Genomic DNA, 24,383 nt, shown 5'->3' with positions numbered 1-24,383 from the left:
CTGCAGATAGAAAGCAGGAGGCTATCCTGAAGTCTGTGTATACACACTCAGGTACTATACTGAGACCTGCTATTGCTTCAGCATGGATGTGTAGTGCTGCAGCAGCGTGGTCTGATTCCCTGTCTGATAACATTGATTCCCTGGACAGGGACACTATATTGCTAACCATAGAGCATATTAAAGACGTAGTTTTATATATGAGAGATGCACAGAGGGACATTTGCCGGCTGGCATCTAGAATTAATGCAATGTCCATTTCTGCCAGGAGAGTATTATGGACTCGGCAGTGGACAGGTGATGCTGATTCTAAAAGGCACATGGAAATTTTGCCTTATAAGGGTGAGGAATTGTTTGGGGACGGTCTTTTGGACCTCGTATCCACAGCAACAGCTGGGAAGTCGACTTTTTTACCTCCGGTTCCCTCACAGCCTAAGAAAGCACCGTATTATCAAGTACAGTCCTTTCGGCCTCAGAAAGGCAAGCGGGTTAGAGGCGCGTCCTTTCTGCCCAGAGGCAGGGGTAGAGGGAAAAAGCTGCACCATACAGCCAGTTCCCAGGAACAAAAGTCCTCCCCTGCTTCCACTAAGTCCACCGCATGACGCTGGGGCTCCACATGTGGAGCCAGGTGCGGTGGGGGCCCATCTCCGGAACTTCAGCGACCAGTGGGTTCGCTCACAGGTGGATCTCTGGGTTCTACAAGTGGTATCTCAGGGATACAAGCTGGAATTCGAGACGTCTCCCCCTCGCCGTTACCTCAAATCAGCCTTGCCAGCTACTCCCCAGGACAGGGAGGTAGTACTGGCGGCAATTCACAAGCTGTACCTCCAGCAGGTGATAATCATAGTTCCCCTCCTTCAACAGGGACGGGGTTACTATCCCACAATGTTTGTGGTACCGAAACCAGATGGTTCGGTGAGACCCATTCTAAATTTGAAATCATTGAACACTTATATAAGGAAGTTCAAGTTCAAAATGGAATCGCTCAGGGCGGTTATTGCAAGCCTGGAAGAGGGGGATTACATGGTATCACTGGACATCAAGGATGCTTACCTACATGTACCCATTTACCCACCTCACCAGGTGTACCTCCGTTTTGTGGTACAGGACTGCCATTACCAATTCCAGACGTTGCCGTTTGGTCTGTCCACGGCACCTAGGGTATTTACCAAAGTAATGGCCGAAATGATGATACTCCTTCGAAAGAAGGGAGTTATAATTATCCCGTACTTGGACGATCTCCTTATAAAGGCGAGGTCCAGGGAGCAGTTGTTGGTCGGAGTAGCACTATCTCAGGAAGTGCTACAACAGCACGGCTGGATTCTGAATATCCCGAAGTCGCAGCTGGTTCCTACGACGCGTCTGCTGTTCCTGGGTATGATTCTGGACACAGAACAGAAGAAGGTGTTTCTCCCGGAGGAGAAGGCCAAGGAGTTGTCATCTCTGGTCAGAGACCTCCTAAAACCAAAACAGGTGTCGGTGCATCACTGCACGCGAGTCCTGGGAAAGATGGTAGCTTCTTACGAGGCATTTCCATTTGGCAGGTTCCATGCACGGATCTTTCAGTGGGATCTGTTAGACAAGTGGTCCGGATCGCATCTTCAGATGCATCGGCTGATCACCCTGTCCCCGAGGGCCAGGGTGTCTCTGCTGTGGTGACTGCAGAGTGCTCATCTTCTCGAGGGCCGCAGATTCGGCATACAGGATTGGATCCTGGTGACCACGGACGCAAGCCTCCGAGGTTGGGGGGCAGTCACTCAGGGAAGAAACTTCCAAGGACAGTGGTCGAGTCAGGAAGCTTCCCTACACATAAATATTCTGGAACTAAGGGCCATTTACAATGCCATAAGTCAGGCAAGACCCCTGCTTCAAAACCAGCCGGTGCTGATTCAGTCAGACAACATAACGGCGGTCGCCCATGTAAACCGACAGGGCGGCACAAGAAGCAGGATGGGGATGGCAGAAGCCACAAGGATTCTCCGATGGGCGGGATAATCACGTGATAGCACTGTCAGCAGTGTTCATTCCGGGAGTGGACAACTGGGAAGCAGACTTCCTCAGCAGGCACGACCTCCACCCGGGAGAGTGGGGACTTCATCCAGAAGTCTTCCAGCTGATTGTAAATCGTTGGGAAAGGCCACAGGTGGACATGATGGCGTCCCGCCTCAACAAAAAGCTAAAAAGATATTGCGCCAGGTCAAGGGACCCTCAGGCGATAGCTGTGGACGCTCTAGTGACACCGTTGGTGTACCAGTCGGTTTATGTGTTCCCTCCTCTTCCTCTCATACCAAAGGTACTGAGGATAATAAGAAAGAGAGGAGTAAGAACTATACTCATCGTTCCGGATTGGCCAAGAAGGACTTGGTACCCGGAACTACAAGAAATGATCTCAGAGGACCCTTGGCCTCTGCCTCTCAGACGGGGCCTGCTACAGCAGGGGCCCTGTCTGTTCCAAGACTTACCGAGGCTGTGTTTGACGGCATGGCGGTTGAACGCCGGATCCTGATGGAAAAGGGCATTCCGGTTGAAGTCATTCCTACGTTGATAAAAGCTAGGAAGGATGTGACAGCAAAACATTATCACCGCATATGGCGAAAATATGTTGATTGGTGTGAGGCTATGAAGGCCCCAACAGAAGAATTTCAGCTGGGTCGATCTCTGCACTTCCTACAGTCAGGAGTGACTATGGGCCTAAAATTGGGATCCATTAAAGCCCAGATTTCGTCCCTTTCTATTTTCTTTCAAAAAGAACTGGCTTCACTGCCTGAAGTTCAGATGTTTATTAAGGGTGTGCTGCATGTTCAGCCCCCTTTTGTGCCCCCAGTGGCATCTTGGGATCTGAACGTTGTGTTGGATTTCCTAAAATCACATTGGTTTGAGCCACTTCAGACCGTGGAGTTGAAATATCTCACGTGGAAAGTGGTCATGCTTTTGGCCTTGGCTTCGGCTAGGCGTGTGTCAGCATTGGCGGCTTTGTCATGCAAAAGCCCCTATCTGATCTTCCATATGGACAGGGCAGAATTGAGGACTCGTCCCCAATTTCTCCCTAAGGTGGTATCAGCGTTCCATTTGAACCAACCTATTGTGGTGCCTGCGCCTACTCGGGACTTGGAGGCTACCAAGTTGCTGGATGTAGTCCGGGCCCTGAAAATCTATGTTTCCAGCATGGCTAGAGTCAGAAAAACTGACTCGCTGTTTATCCTGCATGCACCCAACAAGCTGGGTGCTCCTGCTTCAAAGCAGACTATTGCTCGCTGCATCTGTAGCACGATTCAACTTGCACATTCTGCGGCTGGACTGCCGCATCCTAAATCGGCTTTACAATTTTGCCGAGCTGCTACCTGGTCGGGATCAAACACGTTTGCAAAATTCTACAAGTTTGATACCCTGGCTGAGAGGACCTTGAGTTTGCTCATGCGGTGCTGCAGAGTCATCCGCACTCTCCCGCCCGTTTGGGAGCTTTGGTATAATCCCCATGGTCCTTACGGAGTACCCAGCATCCACTAGGACGTCAGAGAAAATAAGAATTTACTCACCGGTAATTCTATTTCTCGTAGTCCGTAGTGGATGCTGGGAGCCCGTCCCAAGTGCGGATTTTCTGCAATACTTGTATATAGTTATTGCTTAACTAAAGGGTTATTGTTATGAGCCATCTGTTCAGTGAGGCTCAGTTGTTATTCATACTGTTAACTGGGTATAGTTCTCACGAGTTGTACGGTGTGATTGGTCTGGCTAGTATGAGTCTTACCCTGGATTCCAAATCCTTTCCTTGTATTGTCAGCTCTTCCGGGCACAGTTTCCCTAACTGAGGTCTGGAGGAGGGGCATAGAGGGAGGAGCCAGTGCACACCAGATAGTACCTAATCTTTCTTTTAGAGTGCCCAGTCTCCTGCGGAGCCCGTCTATTCCCCATGGTCCTTACGGAGTACCCAGCATCCACTACGGACTACGAAAAATTACCGGTGAGTAAATTCTTATTTATTATTTCAATTGCACTTGTGGTATGTGTTGTATATGTCTTGATTTTAACCTCTATGTTTCGTCTATACTCGTAGTTTGTGTGTTAGTCATTGTCACACTATTTTAACTTGACATCAATAAAAGTTAAATTTTAGTAATTATTTCAGAGGGTTGTGACTATCAGGTCACCCCTTTTCTTGTGCATTGACAATACAGCCTTTTCTTCTCTTGTTTATTGACTAACATTAGCTTGTAGTTGTTAGCACCCCCATAGGCAATGGTAAATACCTGCAATTAATAGGGGCTAGTTTGGAGCTTTTTGTTCCAAATCTTGTATCAATAAATTGTGTGTGCGCAGATACAACTCCATTTTCTAGGTTTAAGCATAAGAAGGTGGTTAAGCAGGTTTTACCCTACTTTAAACACCTGGTTGACATACATCAGGAATCCTGGGAAAATCCGGGGACAAAGTTTACACCGAATAAGAGACTGTTGGCTCGCTATCCCCTCTCTGTGGAGGTGTGTAAAAATTGGGAAACTCCTCCGCCTGTTGATTCTCATGTGGCGCGCATGGTTGTTTCCTCTGCTCTGCCAGTGACCACCGTCACCTCTCTGAAGGAACCGACGGATCGTCGTGTGGAGGGCTGTTTAAAAGCGATTTGTACCTTTTCTGGGGCTGTTCAAAGGCCAACTATTGCAGCGACTTGGACAGCTGAAGCTGGTGAGGCGTGGGCTCAGGAACCAAGGCGGAACTGCCTTCTGATGCATCTGAGCATGCTCGACAATGTCTCATATATTGCCACAGCTTCTCTGTACCTTAAGGAGGCTGCCTCCGATGCCGGGGTGCTCACGACCAAGGCTGCTACTGCGTCCGTTTTGGCCAGACGTATCCTTTTGGTTGAGTTCCTGGTCAGTGGATTTGGATTCCAGGAAAACCCTGGAGGTGCTTCCTTTCAAGGGAGACATTCTCTTTGGAGAAGACCTCAATAAGATTGTGGCTGACCTGGCTACTGCTAAAACAGCCTGCCTACCTAGTACGGCTCCTTCCGCACAGAAGGCTAAAAGTACTTTCTCTGACGTCCTAAGTGGATGCTGGGCACTCCGTCAGGACCATGGGGATAGCGGCTCCGCAGGAGACAGGGCACAAAAGTAAAAGCTTTAGGATCAGGTGGTGTGCACTGGCTCCTCCCCCCATGACCCTCCTCCAAGCCTCAGTTAGGTTTTTGTGCCCGGCCGAGAAGGGTGCAATCTAGGTGGCTCTCCTAAAGAGCTGCTTAGAGTAAAAGTTTTATTAGGTTTTTTATTTTCAGTGAGTCCTGCTGGCAACAGGCTCACTGCAACGAGGGACTTAGGGGAGAAGAAGTGAACTCACCTGCGTGCAGGATGGATTGGCTTCTTAGGCTACTGGACACTAGCTCCAGAGGGACGATCACAGGTACAGCCTGGATGGGTCACCGGAGCCGCGCCGCCGACCCCCTTGCAGATGCTGAAGAGAGGAGAGGTCCAGAAATCGGCGGCTGAAGACTTCTCAGTCTTCATGAGGTAGCGCACAGCACTGCAGCTGTGCGCCATTGCTCTCAGCACACTTCACACCAACGGTCACTGAGGGTGCAGGGCGCTGGGGGGGGCGCCCTGGGCAGCAATGAAAGTACCTATACTGGCTAAAAATACATCACATATAGCCTCTGGGGCTATATGGATGTATTTAACCCCTGCCAGGTTGTCAGAAAAACGGGAGAAGAAGCCCGCCGAAAAGGGGGCGGGGCCTATTCTCCTCAGCACACAGCGCCATTTTCCCTCACAGAACTGCTGGAGGGAAGGCTCCCAGGCTCTCCCCTGCACTGCACTACAGAAACAGGGTTAAAACAGAGAGGGGGGGGGGCACTTATTTGGCGATATGATTATATATTAAGATGCTATAAGGGAAAACACTTATATAAAGGTTGTCCCTGTATAATTATAGCGTTTTGGTGTGTGCTGGCAAACTCTCCCTCTGTCTCCCCAAAGGGCTAGTGGGGTCCTGTCCTCTATCGGAGCATTCCCTGTGTGTGTGCTGTGTGTCGGTACTTGTGTGTCGACATGTATGAGGACGATGTTGGTGAGGAGGCGGAGCAATTGCCTGTAATGGTGATGTCACTCTCTAGGGAGTCGACACCGGAATGGATGGCTTATTTAGGGAATTACGTGATAATGTCAACACGCTGCAAGGTCGGTTGACGACATGAGACGGCCGGCAAACAAATTAGTACCTGTCCAGGCGTCTCAAACACCGTCAGGGGCTTTAAAACGCCCATTTACCTCAGTCGGTCGACACAGACACGGACACTGACTCCAGTGTCGACGGTGAAGAAACAAACGTATTTTCCTTTAGGGCCACACGTTACATGTTAAGGGCAATGAAGGAGGTGTTACATATTTCTGATACTACAAGTACCACAAAAAAGGTATTATGTGGGGTGTGAAAAAACTACCTGTAGTTTTTCCTGAATCAGATAAATTAAATGAAGGCGCTCACACGCTTATCACAAGTGGCGTTACCGTCTCCAGATACGGCCGCCCTCAAGGAGCCAGCTTATAGGAGGCTGGAAAATATCCTAAAAAGTATATACACACATACTGGTGTTATACTGCGACCAGCGATCGCCTCAGCCTGGATGTGCAGCGCTGGGGTGGCTTGGTCGGATTCCCTGACTGAAAATATTGATACCCTTGACAGGGACAGTATTTTATTGACTATAGAGCATTTAAAGGATGCATTTCTATATATGCGAGATGCACAGAGGGATATTTGCACTCTGGCATCAAGAGTAAGTGCGATGTCCATATCTGCCAGAAGATGTTTATGGACACGACAGTGGTCAGGTGATGCAAATTCCAAACGGCACATGGAAGTATTGCCGTATAAAGGGGAGGAGTTATTTGGGGTCGGTCCATCGGTCCTGGTGGCCACGGCAACAGCTGGAAAATCCACCTTTTTTACCCCAAGTCACATCTCAGCAGAAAAAGACACCGTCTTTTCAGCCTCAGTCCTTTCGTCCCCATAAGGACAAGTAGGCAAAAGGCCAGTCATATCTGCCCAGGGATAGAGGAAATGGAAGAAGACTGCAGCAGGCAGCCCATTCCCAGGAACAGAAGCCCTCCACCGCTTCTACCAAGTCCTCAACATGACGCTGGGGCCGTACAAGCGGACTCAGATGCGGTGGGGGGTCGTCTCAAGAGTTTCAGCACGCAGTGGGCTCACTCGCAAGTGGACCCCTGGAGCCTACAAGTAGTATCCCAGGGGTACAGATTGGAAATTCGAGACGTCTCCCCCTCGCAGGTTCCTGAAGTCTGCTTTACCAACGTCTCCCTCCGACAGGGAGGCAATATTGGAAACAATTCACAAGCTGTATTCCCAGCAGGTGATAATCAAAGTACCCCTCCTACAACAAGGAAAGGGGTATTATTCCACACTATATTGTGGTACTGAAGCCAGACGGCTCGGTGAGACCTATTCTAAATCTGAAATATTTGAACACTTACATACAAAGGTTCAAATCAAGATGGAGTCACTCAGAGCAGTGATAGCGAACCAGGAAGAAGGGGACTATATGGTGTCCCTGGACATCAGGGATGCTTACCTCCATGTCCCAATTTGCCCTTCTCACCATGGGTACCTCAGGTTCGTGGTACAGAACTGTCACTATCAGTTTCAGACGCTGCCGTTTGGATTGTCCACGGCACCCCGGGTCTTTACCAAGGTAATGACCGAAATGATGATTCTTCTTCAAAGAAAATGGACGATCTCCTGATAGGGGCAAGGTCCAGAGAACAGTTGGAGGTCGGAGTAGCACTATCTCAAGTAGTTCTACGACAGCACGGGTGGATTCTAAATATTCCAAAATCGCAGCTGTTTCCGACGACACGTCTGCTGTTCCTAGGGATGATTCTGGACACAGTCCAGAAAAGGGTGTTTCTCCCGGAGAAGAAAGCCAGGGAGTTATCCGAGCTAGTCAGGAACCACCTAAAACCAGGAAAAGTGTCAGTGCATCATTGCACAAGGGTCCTGGGAAAAATGGTGGCTTCTTACGAAGCGATTCCATTCGGCAGATTTCACGCAAGAACTTTTCAGTGGGATCTGCTGGAAAAATGGTCCGGATCACATCTTCAGATGCATCAGCGGATAACCCTGTCTCCAAGGACAAGGGTGTTTCTTCTGCGGTGGCTGCAGAGTGCTCATCTATTAAAGGGCCGCAGATTCGGCATTCAGGACTGGGTCCTGGTGACCACGGATGCCAGCCTGAGAGGCTGGGGAGCAGTCACACAGGGAAAAAATTTCCAGGGAGTGTGATATAGTCTGGAGACTTCTCTCCACATAAATATACTGGAGCTAAGGGCAATTTACAATGCTCTAAGCTTAGCAAGACCTCTGCTTCAAGGTCAGCCGGTATTGATCCAGTGGGACAACATCACGGCAGTCGCCCACGTAAACAGACAGGGCGGCACAAGAAGCAGGAGGGCAATGGCAGAAACTGCAAGGATTCTTCGCTGGGCGGAAAATCATGTGATAACACTGTCAGCAGTGTTCATTCCGGGAGTGGACAACTGGGAAGCAGACTTCCTCAGCAGGCACGACCTCCACCCGGGAGAGTGGGGACTTCATCGGGAAGTCTTCCACATGATTGTGAACCGTTGGGAAAGACCAAAGGTGGACATGATGGCGTCCCGCCTGAACAAAAAACTGGACAGGTATTGCGCCAGGTCAAGAGACCCTCAGGCAATAGCTGTGGACGTTCTGGTAACACCGTGGGTGTACCAGTCGGTGTATGTGTTCCCTCCTCTGCTTCTCATACCCAAGGTACTGAGAATTATAAGACGTAGAGAAGTAAGAAATATACTCGTGGCTCCGGATTGGCCAAGAAGGACTTGGTACCCGGAACTTCAAGAAATGCTCACAGAGGACTCATGGCCTCTGCCGCTAAGAAGGGACTTGCTTCAGCAAGTACCATGTCTGTTCCAAGACTTACCGCGGCTGCGTTTGACGGCATGGCGGTGGAACGCCGGATCCTAAGGGAAAAAGGCATTCCGGAAGAGGTCATTCCTACCCTGGTCAAAGCCAGGAAGGAGGTGACCGCACAACATTATCACCACATGTGGCGAAAATATGTTGCGTGGTGTGAGGCCAGGAAGGCCCACGAAGAAATTTCAACTCTGTCGATTCCTGCATTTCCTGCAAACAGGAGTGTCTATGGGCCTCAAATTGGGGTCCATTAGGGTTCAAATTTCGGCCCTGTCAATTTTCTTCCAGAAAAGATTGGCTTCAGTTCCTGAAGTCCAGAAGTTTGTCAAGGGAGTACTGCATATACAACCCCCTTTTGTGCCTCCAGTGGCACTGTGGGATCTCAACGTAGTTCTGGGATTCCTCAAATCACATTGGTTTAAACCGCTCAAATCTGTGGATTTGAAATATCTCACATGGAAAGTGACCATGCTGTTGGCCCTGGCCTCGGCCAGGCGAGTGTCAGAATTGGCGGCTTTGTCTCACAAAGCCCATATCTGATTGTCCATTCGGACAGGGCAGAGCTGCAGACTCGTCCCCAGTTTCTCCCTAAGGTGGTGTCAGCGTTTCACCTGCACCAGCTTATTGTGGTACCTGCGGCTACTAGGGACTTGGAGGACTCCAAGTTGCTGGATGTTGTCAGGGCCCTGAAAATATAGGTTCCAGGACGGCTGGAGTCAGGAAAACTGACTTGCTGTTATCCTGTAGGCACCCAAAAAACTGGGTGCTCTTGCTTCTAAGCAGACGATTGCTAGTTGGATGTGTAGTACAATTCAGCTTGCACATTCTGTGGCAGGCCTGCCACAGCCAAAATATGTAAATGCCCATTCCACAAGGAAGGTGGGCTCATCTTGGGCGGCTGCCCGAGGGGTCTCGGCTTTACAACTTTGCCGAGCTGCTACTTGGTCAGGGGCACACCCTGGCTGAGGAGGACCTGGTGTTTGCCCATTCGGTGCTGCAGAGTCATCCGCACTCTCCCGCCCGTTTGGGAGCTTTGGTATAATCCCCATGGTCCTGACGGAGTCCCCAGCATCCACTTAGGACGTCAGAGAAAATAAGAATTTACTTACCGATAATTCTATTTCTCGTAGTCCGTAGTGGATGCTGGGCGCCCATCCCAAGTGCGGATTGTCTGCAATACTTGTACATAGTTATTGTTACAAAAATCGGGTTATTATTGTTGTGAGCCATCTTTTCAGATGCTCCGCTGTTATCATGCTGTTAACTGGGTTCAGATCACAGGTTGTACAGTGTGATTGGTGTGGCTGGTATGAGTCTTACCCGGGATTCAAAATCCTTCCTTATTGTGTACGCTCGTCCGGGCACAGTATCCTAACTGAGGCTTGGAGGAGGGTCATGGGGGGAGGAGCCAGTGCACACCACCTGATCCTAAAGCCTTTACTTTTGTGCCCTGTCTCCTGCGGAGCCGCTATCCCCATGGTCCTGACGGAGTCCCCAGCATCCACTACGGACTACGAGAAATAGAATTATCGGTAAGTAAATTCTTATTTTCCCTCTGCCCTTTCGTACTCCAGGTAAAGCAAAGGGTCAGGCGTACCCAAAGCAAGCCCATGCTTCCAGGCCTGCCAAGCCCAGACCGAAGTGTGCTTGGACCGCCCGTCAGCCAGCTTCAAAAACTGATGAGCCGGCTGCATGATGGGGCGGGCCTCCCTCTGGGGGAATCCAGGGTGGGGGGCCGACTTCTAGGTTTTACCCAGGAATGGTTGAAGACCACTTCGGATACCTGGGTGATGGAAGTCGTTGCTTGATGTTACGCCATACCCTTCAAGAATCGTCGTCCTCATCGATTTTTCCTAACTGATGTGCCTCTGAATCCGGCAAAAGCAAACACGTTGCGCTCGGTGGTACATTCCCTCCTGTCCACAGGAGTGGTGGTACAGGTGCCTCTGACTCAGAGGGGCAAGGGGTTCTATTCACCGCTGTTTCTAGTCCCGAAACCGAACGGGCCTCGCGGCCCATTCTCAATCTGAAGTCCTTGAACAAGCATGTGTGAATTTCTAAGTTCCGTATGGAAACACTGCACTCTATTGTTCTGGCCATGGAGCCTGGGGACTATATGGTCTCCCTGGACATACAGGATGCCTACCGCAGTACCTGCGGTTTGCAGTGGGCAACCTTCATTACCTATTTCGGGTGTTACCCTTTGGTTTGACAACATTTTTGCGAGTTTTCACCAAAGTTATGGCGGTCATGATGGCTACGCCACGCCATCAAGGGGTCAGGATACTACCATACCTAGACGATTTGTTGATCCTGGCGAGTTCCCCAGAACTTCTCCTGTGTCATCTCGATTTGACAATCCAGTGCATGAAAGCCCACGGATGGCTGATCAAATGGAAGAAATCCTCCCTGGTTCCGGCTCGGAGCATGGTACACCTGGGAGCGTTATTGGACACCCATAACCAGCAGTTGTTCCTGACTCAGGAGAAAGTCCTGAAGCTTCAGGACAAGATCGGATGCTTCCTATCCCGTCCGCAAGTGTCGATTCATTCGGCGATGCAAGCGCTAGGTCTCATGGTGTCTGCTTTTCGACATGGTTGAGTATGCTCAATTCCATTCTCGCCCTCTGCAGAAGTTGATTCTGTCCAAGTGCAACGGCCTGCCTCACCGGATGAAATCTCACATGATCTCCTTGTCTCCGGATGTCCTCCTGTCACTGTGCTGGTGGCTTCAGTACCAACGATTGAGCAGGGGTCGTCCCTTCTGGATATCCAACTGGGTCCTGCTGACGACGGACGCTTGTCTGAGAGGTTGGGGCGCGGTGTTGGAACAACACTCTCTCCAGGGTCGGTGGACTGAGGAGGAGTCTCTACTCCCGATAAACATTCTGGAACTGCGTCAGTGTTTAATGCATTGACAATGGCCCAGCATCTGATACAGAACAGGCCTGTTCAAGTACATTCGGACAACACCACCACCACGGTGGCGTACATCAATCATCAGGGCGCCACTCGAAGCCGCATGGCAATGAGGGAAGTATCAAAGATTCTTCAGTGGGCAGAACGCCATCTGCCAGCCATATCGTCCGTGTTCATTCCGGGTGTTCTGAACTGGGAGGCGGACTATCTCAGTCGTCAGGACATGCATGCCGGAGAATGGAGCCTACATACGGAGGTGTTTCAACTTCTCATGGACAAGTGTGGCCTCCCAGATGTTGACCTGATGGCGCTCGACACAATCACAAGGTTTGGAGTAAGGACAAGGAATCCTCAAACAGCGTTCGTGGATGTTCGGTCAATCCCGTGGAACTTTCGGCTGCCGTATGTGTTCCCTCCGGTGTCAATCCTGCCCAGAGTAATACGGAAGTTCAAGCAAGAAGGAGGAAACCTACTTCTAGTCGCTCCAGCGTGGCCCAGACGGCACTGGTTCTCCAATCTACAGGGCCTCTCGTTGGATTATTCCCTTCTACTTCCACAACGACCAGACCTCCTCGTTCAGGGCCCGTGTGTTTTTCAGGATTTGGCCGGTCTGGCTTTGACGGCATAGCTCTTGAGGCTTCCGTCCTGAGGGACAAGGGTTTTTCTGAGGCGGCCGTTCAAACTATGTTGAAGGCCCGTAAGCCGGCTTCTGCTCGGATATACCATAGGGTCTGGAATGCTTACTTGGTGTGCGTCTCACAATCATGACGTTTTCAAGTTTAGTTCGGCCAAACTATTGTCCTTTCTACAACAAAGCCTGTACTTAGGCCGGCGTCTGGCCTCCCTCAAGGTGCACATCTTGGCCTTGTCGGTTTGGTTTCAGAGAAAGATTGCTACCCTGCCTGATGTCCATACCTTCACTCAGGGTGTGTTGCGGATTCAGCCTCCTTATGTGCCACTTGTGGCCCCTTGGGATTTGTAGGTTTTGGAGGCCTTACAAGAGCCTCCGTTTGAGGCCTCTTATCTCTGCTGACCTTAAGTGGCTTTCCCTTAAGGTGTTGTTTTTGCTGGCTATTGCTTCAGCTAGAATGGTCTCGGACTTGGGTGCCTTATCCTATAAGTCCCCCTATTTGATTTTTCACCGTGACCGGGCGGTTCTTCGGACACGCCCAGTTTATTTACCCAAGGTGGTGTCTTCCTTCCACCTTAACCAGGAGATTGTGGTTCCGGCCTTTAATTCTCCTGAGTTGTCTTCCAAAGAGCGGTCTTTGGATGTGGTACGGACAAGAGAACTTCCTCCATTAGGAAATCCAATTCTCTTTTTGTGTGGTTTGCTTTTCACAAACGTGGCTGGACTGTTTCTAAGCAGACATTGGCCAGATGGATTAGAATGGTGATTGCAAATGCTTATTTACAGGCTGGTTGTCCGGTTCCTGCTACCATCAAAGCCCATTCTACTCGGTCGGTTGGACCTTCTTGGGCGGCCCACCGTGGTGCGACCCTTGAACAATTGTGCAAGGCGGCTACGTGGTCCTCGAGGAACACGTTTATTAGGTTCTATGCCTTTGATACTGCCGCTTCCCAGGATGCTTCCTTTGGACGCTGGGTTCTTGTGCCCGCTACAGTGCGTCCCCTCCCATAAGGAACTTCTTTAGGACATCCCCAATGTTAATCCTTGTGGAGCCCAGTGTACCCCGCAGCAGAAAACGAGATTTATGGTAAGAACTTACCGTTGTTAAATCTTTCGGCAAGGTACACTGGGCTCCACAAGGCGCCCACCCTGACGCACTTAGCTTTTTTGGGTTGGTATTGGCATAGCCGCTGACACCCTCTCCGGAGGTGTGTGGTGTAATTGGCTACGAGCAGTTGTCGTCTCTGGTACCTGCTACGGCATTGGGCTGGTTAACGAAACTGAGCTCACTGGCATGGAGGCGGAGTTATAGAGGAGGTAGTGCTGTGCATCTTGGGAACAGTCTAAAGCTTTGAGCCTGTTGGTGTCTCGGATCAAGATCCTACTCTACACCCTGATGTTAATCCTTGTGGAGCCCAGTGTACCTCGCAGAAAGAGATTTAATAACTGTAAGTTCTTACCATAAATCTCGTTATTCTACTGTTGAATTTCACTTGGGACGTTTCCTGCTTTTTCTGCATGCAGGTGTGGATATGGGCGTACATCTGGGCTCCATAAAAGTCCAGATTTCGGCCTTGTCCATTTTCTTTCAAAAACAATTGGCTTCTCTCCCTGGGGTCCAGAACTTTTTGAAAGGTGTTCTGCGCATCCTACCTCGTTTTTTGCCTCCCACGGCACCTTGGGATCTCAATTTGGTGCTACAGTTCCTCCAATCGGACTGGTTTGAACCGTTACAGGAGGTTGACGTAAAGTACCTTACGTGGAAGACCGTCACACTGTTGGCCTTGGCTTCAGCAAGATGTGTGTTGGAGCTAGGGCCGTTTTCTAAGAGTCCCTACTTAATTTTTCATGAGGACAGAGCTGAACTGAGAACTCGTCAGCAATTTCTTCCTAAGGTGGTGTCCGCGTTTCACATTAACCAACATATTGTGGTTCCGGCTGTTACAGACACCTCTGCTACTTCAAAGACTTTGGATGTTGTGAGGGTTTTGAAGGTGTATGTAAAGAGAACAGCTCGTCACAGGAAATCCAATTCGCTGTTCGTTCTGTATGATCCCAATAAAATTGTGTGTCCTGCTTCAAAGCAGACGATTGTACGCTGGATCGGGTTCACTATCCAGCATACTTATTCCATGGCAGGTTTGCCGGTTCCGAAATCTGTACAGGCCCACTCTACTAGGTTGGTGGGTTCTTCCTGGAGCGGTTGCCCGGGGTGTCTCTGCTTTACAGCTCTGCTGAGCAGCGACTTGGTCAGGGTCCTCATTCCGAGTTGTTCGCTCGCAAGCTGCTTTTAGCAGCATTGCACACGCTAAGCCGCCGCCTACTGGGAGTGAATCTTAGCTTAGCAAAATTGCGAACGAAAGATTCTCTAAATTGCGATTAGAAATTTCTTTGCAGTTTCTGAGTAGCTCGAGACTTACTCTGCCACTGCGATCAGTTCAGTCAGTTTCGTTCTTGGTTTGACGTCACAAACACACCCAGTGTTCGTCCAGACACTCCCCCGTTTCTCCAGCCACTCCCGCGTTTTTCTCAGAAACGGCAGCGTTTTTTCACACACTCCCATAAAACGTCCAGTTTCCGCCCAGAAACACCCACTTCCTGTCAATCACATTACGATCACCAGAACGAAGAAAAAACCTCGTAATGCCGTGAGTAAAATACCTAACTTAATAGCAAATTTACTTGGCGCAGTCGTACTGCGGACATTGCGCATGCGCATTAGCGACTAATCGCTCCGTTGCGGAAAAAAAAATAACGAGCGATCAACTCGGAATGACCACCCAGATTCGAACACGTTTGCGAAGTTCTACAAGTTTGATACTTTGATCAAACTGAAGGTCCTCAGATACCAATCAGTTCTGCAGGAAACTCAGCACTGTCCCACCCGGTTTGGGAGCTTTGGTACATCGCTTTGGTACTAAATGGAACCCCAGTATCCTCTAGGACGTAAGAGAAAATAGGATTTTAATTACCTACCAGTAAATTCTTTTCTCGTAATCCGTAGAGGATACTGGGCACCCGCCCAGTGCTTCGTTCTTACTGCACTGTTACTTGGTTAAGTATTGTTGGTTCAGCTGTTGCTGCTCCTGTTTAAAGTTTGGTTAGCTTGGCTTTCTCTGGTTTGTGTGTGCTAGTTCGGAATCTCACCACTATCTTTATCTATCTTTCTCTCAAAGTATGTCCGTCTCCTCGGGCACAGTTTCCTAGACTGAGTCTGGTAGGAGGGGCATAGTGGGAGGAGCCAGCCCACCCGATTAAATTCTTAAAGTGCCCATGGCTCCTAGTGGACCCGTCTATACCCCATGGTACTAAATAGAACCCCAGTATCCTCTACGGACTACGAGAAAAGTATTTACCGGTAGGTAATTAAAATCCTTTTATTTAAGAGTACAGATGAGTCTAGTTCTTTCGCCTTGAATTACTCTGAAGACCTTGGTGTTTTGTAATGTCCTATGTCCATCATTGAGTATATTGCTGTGTTGCCCTATAAAATAAAGATAATATAAGCATGTGCTTTAGGAAAAGCTCTTGAACACAAACATGTTTTATATCTTCTTTCAGCTTGTGAGTGAAAAGGTTGGAGGAGCAGAAGGGACAAAATTAGACGATGATTTTAAAGATATGGAAAAGGTAAGGAAAAAAAATAAAACCTAAAAAAATAAAATAAATATATAATATATTTACACACACACACACACACACACACACACACACACACACACACACACACACACACACACACACACACACACACACGCAAAAAAGTATTTGGACAGCCACCGATTGTGCAAGTTGACCCACTTAAAAAGATGAGGTCTGTAATTTCCATCATAGGTACACTTCAACTGTGAGAGACAGTATCTGAAAAAAAAAACCAGGAAATCACATTGTATGATTTTTAAACAATTTACTTGTATATTCTTCTGGAAAATAAATATTTGGACACCTACCAAGCAGCAAGATTTCTGGCTCTCACAGACCTGTTACTACTTCTTTAAGAAGCTCTACTATTCTCCACTCGTTACCTGTATTAATGGCACCTGTTTGAACTGGTTATCTGTATAAAAGACACCTGTCCACACCCTCAAACAGTCAGACTGCTACCTCGCCACCATGGCCAAGACCAGAGAGCTGTCTAAGGACACCAGGGACAAAATTGTAGAGCTGCACAAGGCTGGAATGAGCTACTCGACAAAAGGCAAGCAGCTTGGTGAGAAGAGATCAACTGTTGGAGCAATTTATAAAAAAAAAATGGAAGAAATACAAGATCACTGACAATCTCCCTTGACCTGGGGTGCCATGCAAGATCTCACCTCATGGAGTATCAATGATCTTGAGATCGGTGAGGAATCAGCCCAGAACTACACGGGGGGACCTGGTCAATGACCTCAAGAGAGCTGGGACCACAGTCACAAAGGTTATCATTAGTAACACACTACGTCGTCATGGATTGAAATCCTGCTGCGCCCGAAAGGTCCCCCTGCTTAAGCCATCACATGTCCAGGCCCGTCTAAAGTTCGCCAGTGACCATCTGGAGGATCGGGAGAATGTAATGTGGTCAGATGAGAGCAAAATCAAACTTTTTGGCATAAACTCCACTCGCTGTGTTTGGAGGGAGAAGAATGATGAATGGCATACCAAGAACACCATACTCACTGTGAAGCATGGGGATGGAAACATCATTCTTTGGGGCTGCTTTTCTGCAAAGGGGACAGGACGATTGATCTATATTAAGGAGAGAATGAATGGGGCCATGTATCGTGAGATTTTGGTCAAAACCCTTCTTCCCTCAGTAAGAGCATTGAAGATGGAACGTGGCTGGGTCTTCCAGCATGACAATAACCCCAAACACACCACCCGAGCAACTAAGGAGTGGCTCCGTAACAAGCATTTCAAGGTCCTCAGTGATCGCGCTGAGACCAAAAAAAAAGTGGGTCCCAGGGACCCCTCACTTTTAAAAATTGGGGTCCTACCTGTCATTTTTTGGGTACCATCGGAATGAAGGTTTTAATTTAGTCTTATTAGTGATTCAAATCTAAAAACACAAACTTGATTTTGACACTAAAAAAGTCGTGCAAGGGGGATGATGGGGTGACGATGTTGCTGGGCTGTGTAGCATACAGGACACCCCGCACTATAGATGTAACTAGACATTTTGGTGCTCTTGTGGCAGAAAGATAATTGGTGCTCCCCCACCCACGCCTAAAACTGTGACATTGCGCGCCTTCATTTTTTTAGGGGCGTGGCTTCGTGGGGAAGGCGTGTGATCACATAATAGTACCAATTCACATTACCCCACATTGTAGTGCCGCTTATACACCTTGCACCAGGTAGAACCTTCTATACACACTGAGCCAAGGAGAGCACGTTATACACATTGCACCAGGTAGAGCACGTTATACACATTGCGCCAGGCGAGCACATTATGCACATTGCGCCAGGTAGAGCACTTAACAATTATGATTAAAAAACAGGACAACATTATTAAATAATACATTTTATATAGTAACATAGTATCTAAGGTTGAAAAAAGACAATTGTCCATCGTGTTCAACCTGTTTGTGGTCTCCTATGCACGATTATTTTGTATAAAATTTTGACTGAAGTTGCTGACTGCCGTTCCCATTAACCCCTCTTTTTTTATAATAACCATAGTGCGTGACTATGCCCCGTAACCCTGGATATCCTTATCCATTAGGAATTTATCTAACCCATTCTTAAAGGTGTTGACTGAGTTGGCCATTACAACTCCCTCAGGCAGGGAATTCCAAACACGTATCGTCCTTACCGTAAAAAAGCCTTTACGCCGTATTGTGTGGAATCTCCTCTCCTCTAACCTGAGCGAGTGTCCTCGAGTTCTCTGTGTTGATCTAACCAAAAACAGGTCCTGCGCAAGATCTGTATATTGTCCCCTTATATACACTGCTCAAAAAAAATAAAGGGAACACTAAAATAACACATCCTAGATCTGAGTGAATGAAATATTCTTTTCTCTGACGTCCTAGTGGATGCTGGGTACTCCGTAAGGACCATGGGGAATAGACGGGCTCCGCAGGAGACTGGGCACTCTTAAAAGAAAGATTAGGTACTATATCTGGTGTGCACTGGCTCCTCCCTCTATGCCCCTCCTCCAGACCTCAGTTAGAATCTGTGCCCGGCCAGAGCTGGATGCACCTAGTGGGCTCTCCTGAGCTTACTAGAAAAGAAAGTATTTGTTAGGTTTTTTATTTTCAGTGAGATCTGCTGGCAACAGACTCACTGCTACGAGGGACTGAGGGGAGAGAAGCAAACCTACCTGCTTGCAGCTAGCTTGTGCTTCTAAGGCTACTGGACACCATTAGCTCCAGAGGGATCGAACACAGGGCCCGACCTCGATCGTCCGTTCCCGGAGCCGCGCCGCCGTCCCCCTTGCAGAGCCAGAAGACGGAAGAACCAGGAGAAAATCGGCGGCTGAATACTCCGGTCTTCAATAAGGTAGCGCACAGCACTGCAGCTGTGCGCCATTGCTCCCACAGTACACCACACGCTCCGGTCACTGGTGGGTGCAGGGCGCTGGGGGAGGGCGCCCTGTTGCAATAAGTATACCTTTTGGCAAATGTGCACATAATACAGTTATTAACTGTATATGTGCCTAATCCCCCGCCATTAACATTATTAAAAAAGCAGGAGAAGCCCGCCACGGAGGGGGCGGGGCTATCTCCCTCAGCACACCGGCGCCATTTTCTCTTCACAGCTCCGCTGGAAGGACGCTCCCCAGGCTCTCCCCTGCAGTATACACTACAAGAAGGGTAAAAAAGAGAGGGGGGGCACATAAATTTAGGCGCAAAAGGTGATATAAGCAGCTATTGGGGGAAAATTCACTTTGTGTTAGTGTAAATCCCTTTGTTATATAGCACTCTGGTGTGTGCTGGCATACTCTCTCTCTGTCTCCCCAAAGGACTTTGTGGGGTCCTGTCCTCAGTCACAGCATTCCCTGTGTGTGTGCTGTGTGTCGGTACGGCTGTGTCGACATGTTTGATGAGAACGCTTACGTGGAGGCGGAGCAAGAGCCGATAAGTGCGGGGCCGACACCAGAGTGGATGGATATGTGGAAGGTATTAACAGACAGTGGCAACTCCTTGCATAAAAGGTTCGATGATGTAACAGCTTTGGGACAGCCGGCATCTCAGCCCACACCTGCCCAGGCGTCTCAGAGGCCATCAGGGGCTCAAAAACGCCCGCTACCTCAGATGGCAGACACAGATGTCGACACGGAGTCTGACTCCAGTGTAGACGAGGATGAGACAAATGTACAGTCCACAAGGGCCATCCGATGCATAATTACGGCAATGAAAAATGTGTTGCACATTTCTGACATTAACCCGGTTACCACTAAAAAGGGTATTATGTTTGGGGAGAAAAAGCAGCCAGTGACTTTTCCCCCATCTGATGAGTTAAATGAATTGTGTGAAGAAGAGTGGTGTTCCTGAGATAAGAAATTAGTGATTTCAAAGAGGTTACTAATGGCGTACCCTTTCCCGCCAACGGACAGGTTACGTTGGGAAACATTACCTAGGGTGGACAAGGCGCTCACACGCTTATCAAAAAAGGTGGCACTGCCGTCTCAGGATACGGCCGCCTTAAAGGAGCCTGCAGATAGAAAGCAGGAGGATATCCTGAAGTCTGTGTATACACACTCAGGTACTATACTGAGACCTGCAATTGCTTCAGCATGGATGTGTAGTGCTGCAGCTGCTTGGTCTGATACCCTGTCAGATAACATTGATTCCCTTGACAGGGATACTATTTTCCTAACCATAGAGCATATTAAAGACGTCGTCTTATATATGAGGGATGCACAGAGGGACATTTGCCGGCTGGCATCTAGAATTAATGCAATGTCCATTTCTGCCAGGAGAGTATTATGGACTCGGCAGTGGACAGGTGATACTGATTCTAAAAGGCACATGGAGGTTTTGCCTTATAAGGGTGAGGAATTGTTTGGGGACGGTCTCTCGTACCTCGTATCCACAGCAACAGCTGGGAAGTCGACTTTTTTACCTCAGGTTCCCTCACAGCCTAAGAGAGCACCGTATTATCAAGTACAGTCCTTTCGGCCTCAGAAAGGCAAGCGGGTTAGAGGCGCGTCCTTTCTGCCCAGAGGCAGGGGTAGAGGGAAAAAGCTGCACCAGACAGCCAGTTCCCAGGAACAAAAATCCTCCCCTGCTTCCACTAAGTCCACCGCATGACGCTGGGGCTCCACAGGTGCGGTGGAGGCGCGTCTCCGGAACTTCAGCGACCAGTGGGTTCGCTCACAGGTGGATCTCTGGGTTCTGCAAGTGGTATCTCAGGGATACAAGCTGGAGTACGAGGCGTCTCCCCCTCGCCGTTACCTCAAATCAGCCTTTCCAGCTGCTCCCAAGGAAAGGGAGGTAGTACTGGAGGCAATTCACAAGCTGTACCTTGAGCAGGTGATAATCAAAGTTCCCCTCCTTCAACAGGGACGGGGTTACTATTCCACAATGTTTGTGGTACCGAAACCAGACGGTTCGGTGAGACCCATTCTAAATTTGAAAGCCTTGAACACTTATATAAGGAAGTTCAAGTTCAAAATGGAATCGCTCAGGGCGGTTATTGCAAGCCTGGAAGAGGGGGATTACATGGTGTCACTGGATATCAAGGATGCTTACCTACATGTCCCCATTTACCCACCTCACCAGGAGTACCTCAGGTTTGTGGTACAGGACTGTCATTACCAATTCCAGACGTTGCCGTTTGGTCTGTCCACGGCACCGAGGGTATTTACCAAGGTAATGGCCGAAATGATGATACTCCTTCGAAAGAAGGGAGTTATAATTATCCCGTACTTGGACGATCTCCTTATAAAGGCAAGGTCCAAGGAGCAGTTGTTAGTCGGAGTAGCACTATCTCGGGAAGTGCTACAACAGCACGGCTGGATTCTGAATATCCCAAAGTCGCAGCTGATTCCTACGATGCGTCTGCTGTTCTTGGGCATGATTCTGGACACAGAACAGAAGAAGGTGTTTCTCCCGGAGGAGAAGGCCCAGGAATTGTCATCTCTGGTCAGGGACCTCCTGAAACCAAAACAGGTGTCGGTGCATCACTGCACGCGAGTCCTGGGAAAGATGGTAGCTTCTTACGAAGCAATTCCCTTCGGCAGGTTCCGTGCAAGGATCTTTCAGTGGGATCTGTTAGACAAGTGGTCCGGATCGCATCTTCAGATGCATCGGTTGATCACCCTGTCCCCGAGGGCCAAGGTGTCTCTGCTGTGGTGGCTGCAGAGTGCTCATCTTCTCGAGGGCCGCAGATTCGGCATTCAGGACTGGGTCCTGGTGACCACGGATGCAAGCCTCCAAGGTTGGGGGGCAGTCACTCGGGGAAGAAACTTCCAAGGACAGTGGTCGAGTCAGGAGACTTCCCTACACATAAATATTCTGGAACTAAGGGCCATATACAACGCCCTGAGTCAAGCGGAACCCCTGCTTCAAAACCAACCGGTGCTGATTCAGTCAGACAACATCACGGCGGTCGCCCATGTAAACCGACAGGGCGGCACAAGAAGCAGGATGGCGATGGCAGAAGCCACAAGGATTCTTCGATGGGCGGAGAATCACGTGCTAGCACTGTCAGCGGTGTTCATTCCGGGAGTGGACAACTGGGAAGCAGACTTCCTCAGCAGGCACGACCTCCACCCGGGAGAGTGGGGACTTCATCCAGAAGTCTTCAAGCTGATTGTAAATCGTTGGGAAAGGCCACAGGTGGACATGATGGCGTCCCGCCTCAACAAAAAGCTAAAAAGATATTGCGCCAGGTCAAGGGACCCTCAGGCGATAGCTGTGGACGCTCTAGTGACACCGTGGATGTACCAGTCGGTTTATGTGTTCCCTCCTCTTCCTCTCATACCAAAGGTACTGAGGATAATAAGAAAGAGAGGAGTAAGAACTATACTCATCGTTCCGGATTGGCCAAGAAGAACTTGGTACCCGGAACTACAAGAAATGATCTCAGAGGACCCTTGGCCTCTGCCGCTCCGACAGGACCTGCTACAGCAGGGGCCCTGTCTGTTCCAAGACTTACTGCGGCTGCGTTTGACGGCATGGCGGTTGAACGCCGGATCCTAATGGAAAAGGGCATTCCAGATGAAGTCATTCCTACGCTGATAAAAGCTAGGAAGGATGTGACAGCAAAACATTATCACCGCATATGGCGAAAATATGTTGCTTGGTGTGAGGCCAGGAAGGCCCCAACAGAGGAATTTCAGCTGGGTCGATTTCTGCACTTCCTACAGTCAGGAGTGACTGGGCCTAAAATTGGGATCCATTAAAGTCCAGATTTCGGCCCTGTCTATTTTCTTTCAAAAAGAACTGGCTTCACTGCCTGAAGTTCAGACGTTTGTTAAGGGAGTGCTGCATGTTCAACCCCCTTTTGTACCTCCAGTGGCACCTTGGGATCTCAACGTTGTGTTGGATTTCCTAAAATCACATTGGTTTGAGCCACTTCAGACCGTGGAGTTGAAGTATCTCACGTGGAAGGTAGTCATGCTGTTGGCCTTGGCCTCAGCTAGGCGTGTGTCAGAATTGGCGGCTTTGTCCTGTAAAAGCCCATATCTGATTTTCCATATGGACAGGGCAGAATTGAGGACTCGTCCCCAATTTCTCCCAAAGGTGGTATCAGCGTTTCATTTGAACCAACCTATTGTGGTGCCTGCGGTTACTCAGGACTTGAAGGATTCCAAGTTGCTGGACGTAGTCCGGGCCCTGAAAATCTATGTTTCCAGGACGGCTAGAGTCAGAAAAACTGACTCGCTGTTTATCCTGCATGCACCCAACAAGCTGGGTGCTCCTGCTTCAAAGCAGACTATTGCTCGCTGGATCTGTAGCACGATTCAACTTGCACATTCTGCGGCTGGACTGCCGCATCCTAAATCAGTAAAAGCCCATTCCACGAGGAAGGTGGGCTCTTCTTGGGCGGCTGCCCGAGGGGTCTCGGCTTTACAACTTTGCCGAGCTGCTACTTGGTCGGGATCAAACACTTTTGCGAAATTCTACAAGTTTGATACCCTGGCTGAGGAGGACCTTGAGTTTGCTCATTCGGTGCTGCAGAGTCATCCGCACTCTCCCGCCCGTTTGGGAGCTTTGGTATAATCCCCATGGTCCTTACGGAGTACCCAGCATCCACTAGGACGTCAGAGAAAATAAGAATTTACTCACCGGTAATTCTATTTCTCGTAGTCCGTAGTGGATGCTGGGAGCCCGTCCCAAGTGCGGACTTTCTGCAATACATGTATATAGTTATTGCTTAACTATAGGGTTATTGTTATGAGCCATCTGTTGAATGAGGCTCAGTTGTTGTTCATACTGTTAACTGGGTATAGTTATCACAAGTTGTACGGTGTGATTGGTGTGGCCAGGGCCGTCTTTTCGTATGGGCTCAATGGGCTCTTGCCCAAGGGCCCCAGGAGTATAAGGGCCCTCAGCAGATAGCTGAGGGTCCCCTCTTTTTTGAAAATCGGCCCTGGGGAACCGGAGATTATCCGACTTGAAAGCAGTGGTCCCCATCCAAGCCTGTTAATTGCTCTTCCCAGCCTGATATCTCGGGTTCTGTCTGACTTAGAATATTTCTGAAGATATAAACCAAAAGCTGTGACTCTCCCCTTTTGGTGGACACTGGCAGCTTGTCTCTACTATGCCCAGAACCAGAGATATCAGCCTCCAAGCAGCTGGTCCCTGCTCCAGATCCACACTCCTGGTATGCAGTTTTATATTTTCGTTGGTGAATTGCTCTGGCTCCTGAACTCTGATCCCAAAGTACCCAGAACCTTCTGAAAGGTGGGACTCTCTAGTTTTTTTTTATCCCATTCAAAGCTAAGAAATATATTT

The 24,383-nt window shown here is 49.1% G+C and overlaps 1 protein-coding gene across 1 annotated transcript in view; it reads left to right on the top strand.

Moving 5' to 3' along the window:
• SH3GL1 (SH3 domain containing GRB2 like 1, endophilin A2) overlaps positions 1-24,383 on the top strand; it is a 209,527-nt gene that overhangs the window by 41,805 nt on the left and 143,339 nt on the right. Inside the window, exon 2 of the mRNA XM_063914897.1 lies at positions 16,066-16,134. Coding sequence (XP_063770967.1) covers positions 16,066-16,134 — 69 coding nt within the window. The remainder of the gene's footprint in view (positions 1-16,065; positions 16,135-24,383) is intronic.

This window comes from Pseudophryne corroboree, chromosome 1 (genome assembly GCF_028390025.1).
Source record: "Pseudophryne corroboree isolate aPseCor3 chromosome 1, aPseCor3.hap2, whole genome shotgun sequence".
NCBI classification, from domain to species: Eukaryota; Metazoa; Chordata; class Amphibia; order Anura; family Myobatrachidae; genus Pseudophryne; species Pseudophryne corroboree.
Note: the sequence above shows the minus strand (reverse complement) of the source record. Positions and strands in the feature narration are given on the sequence as shown.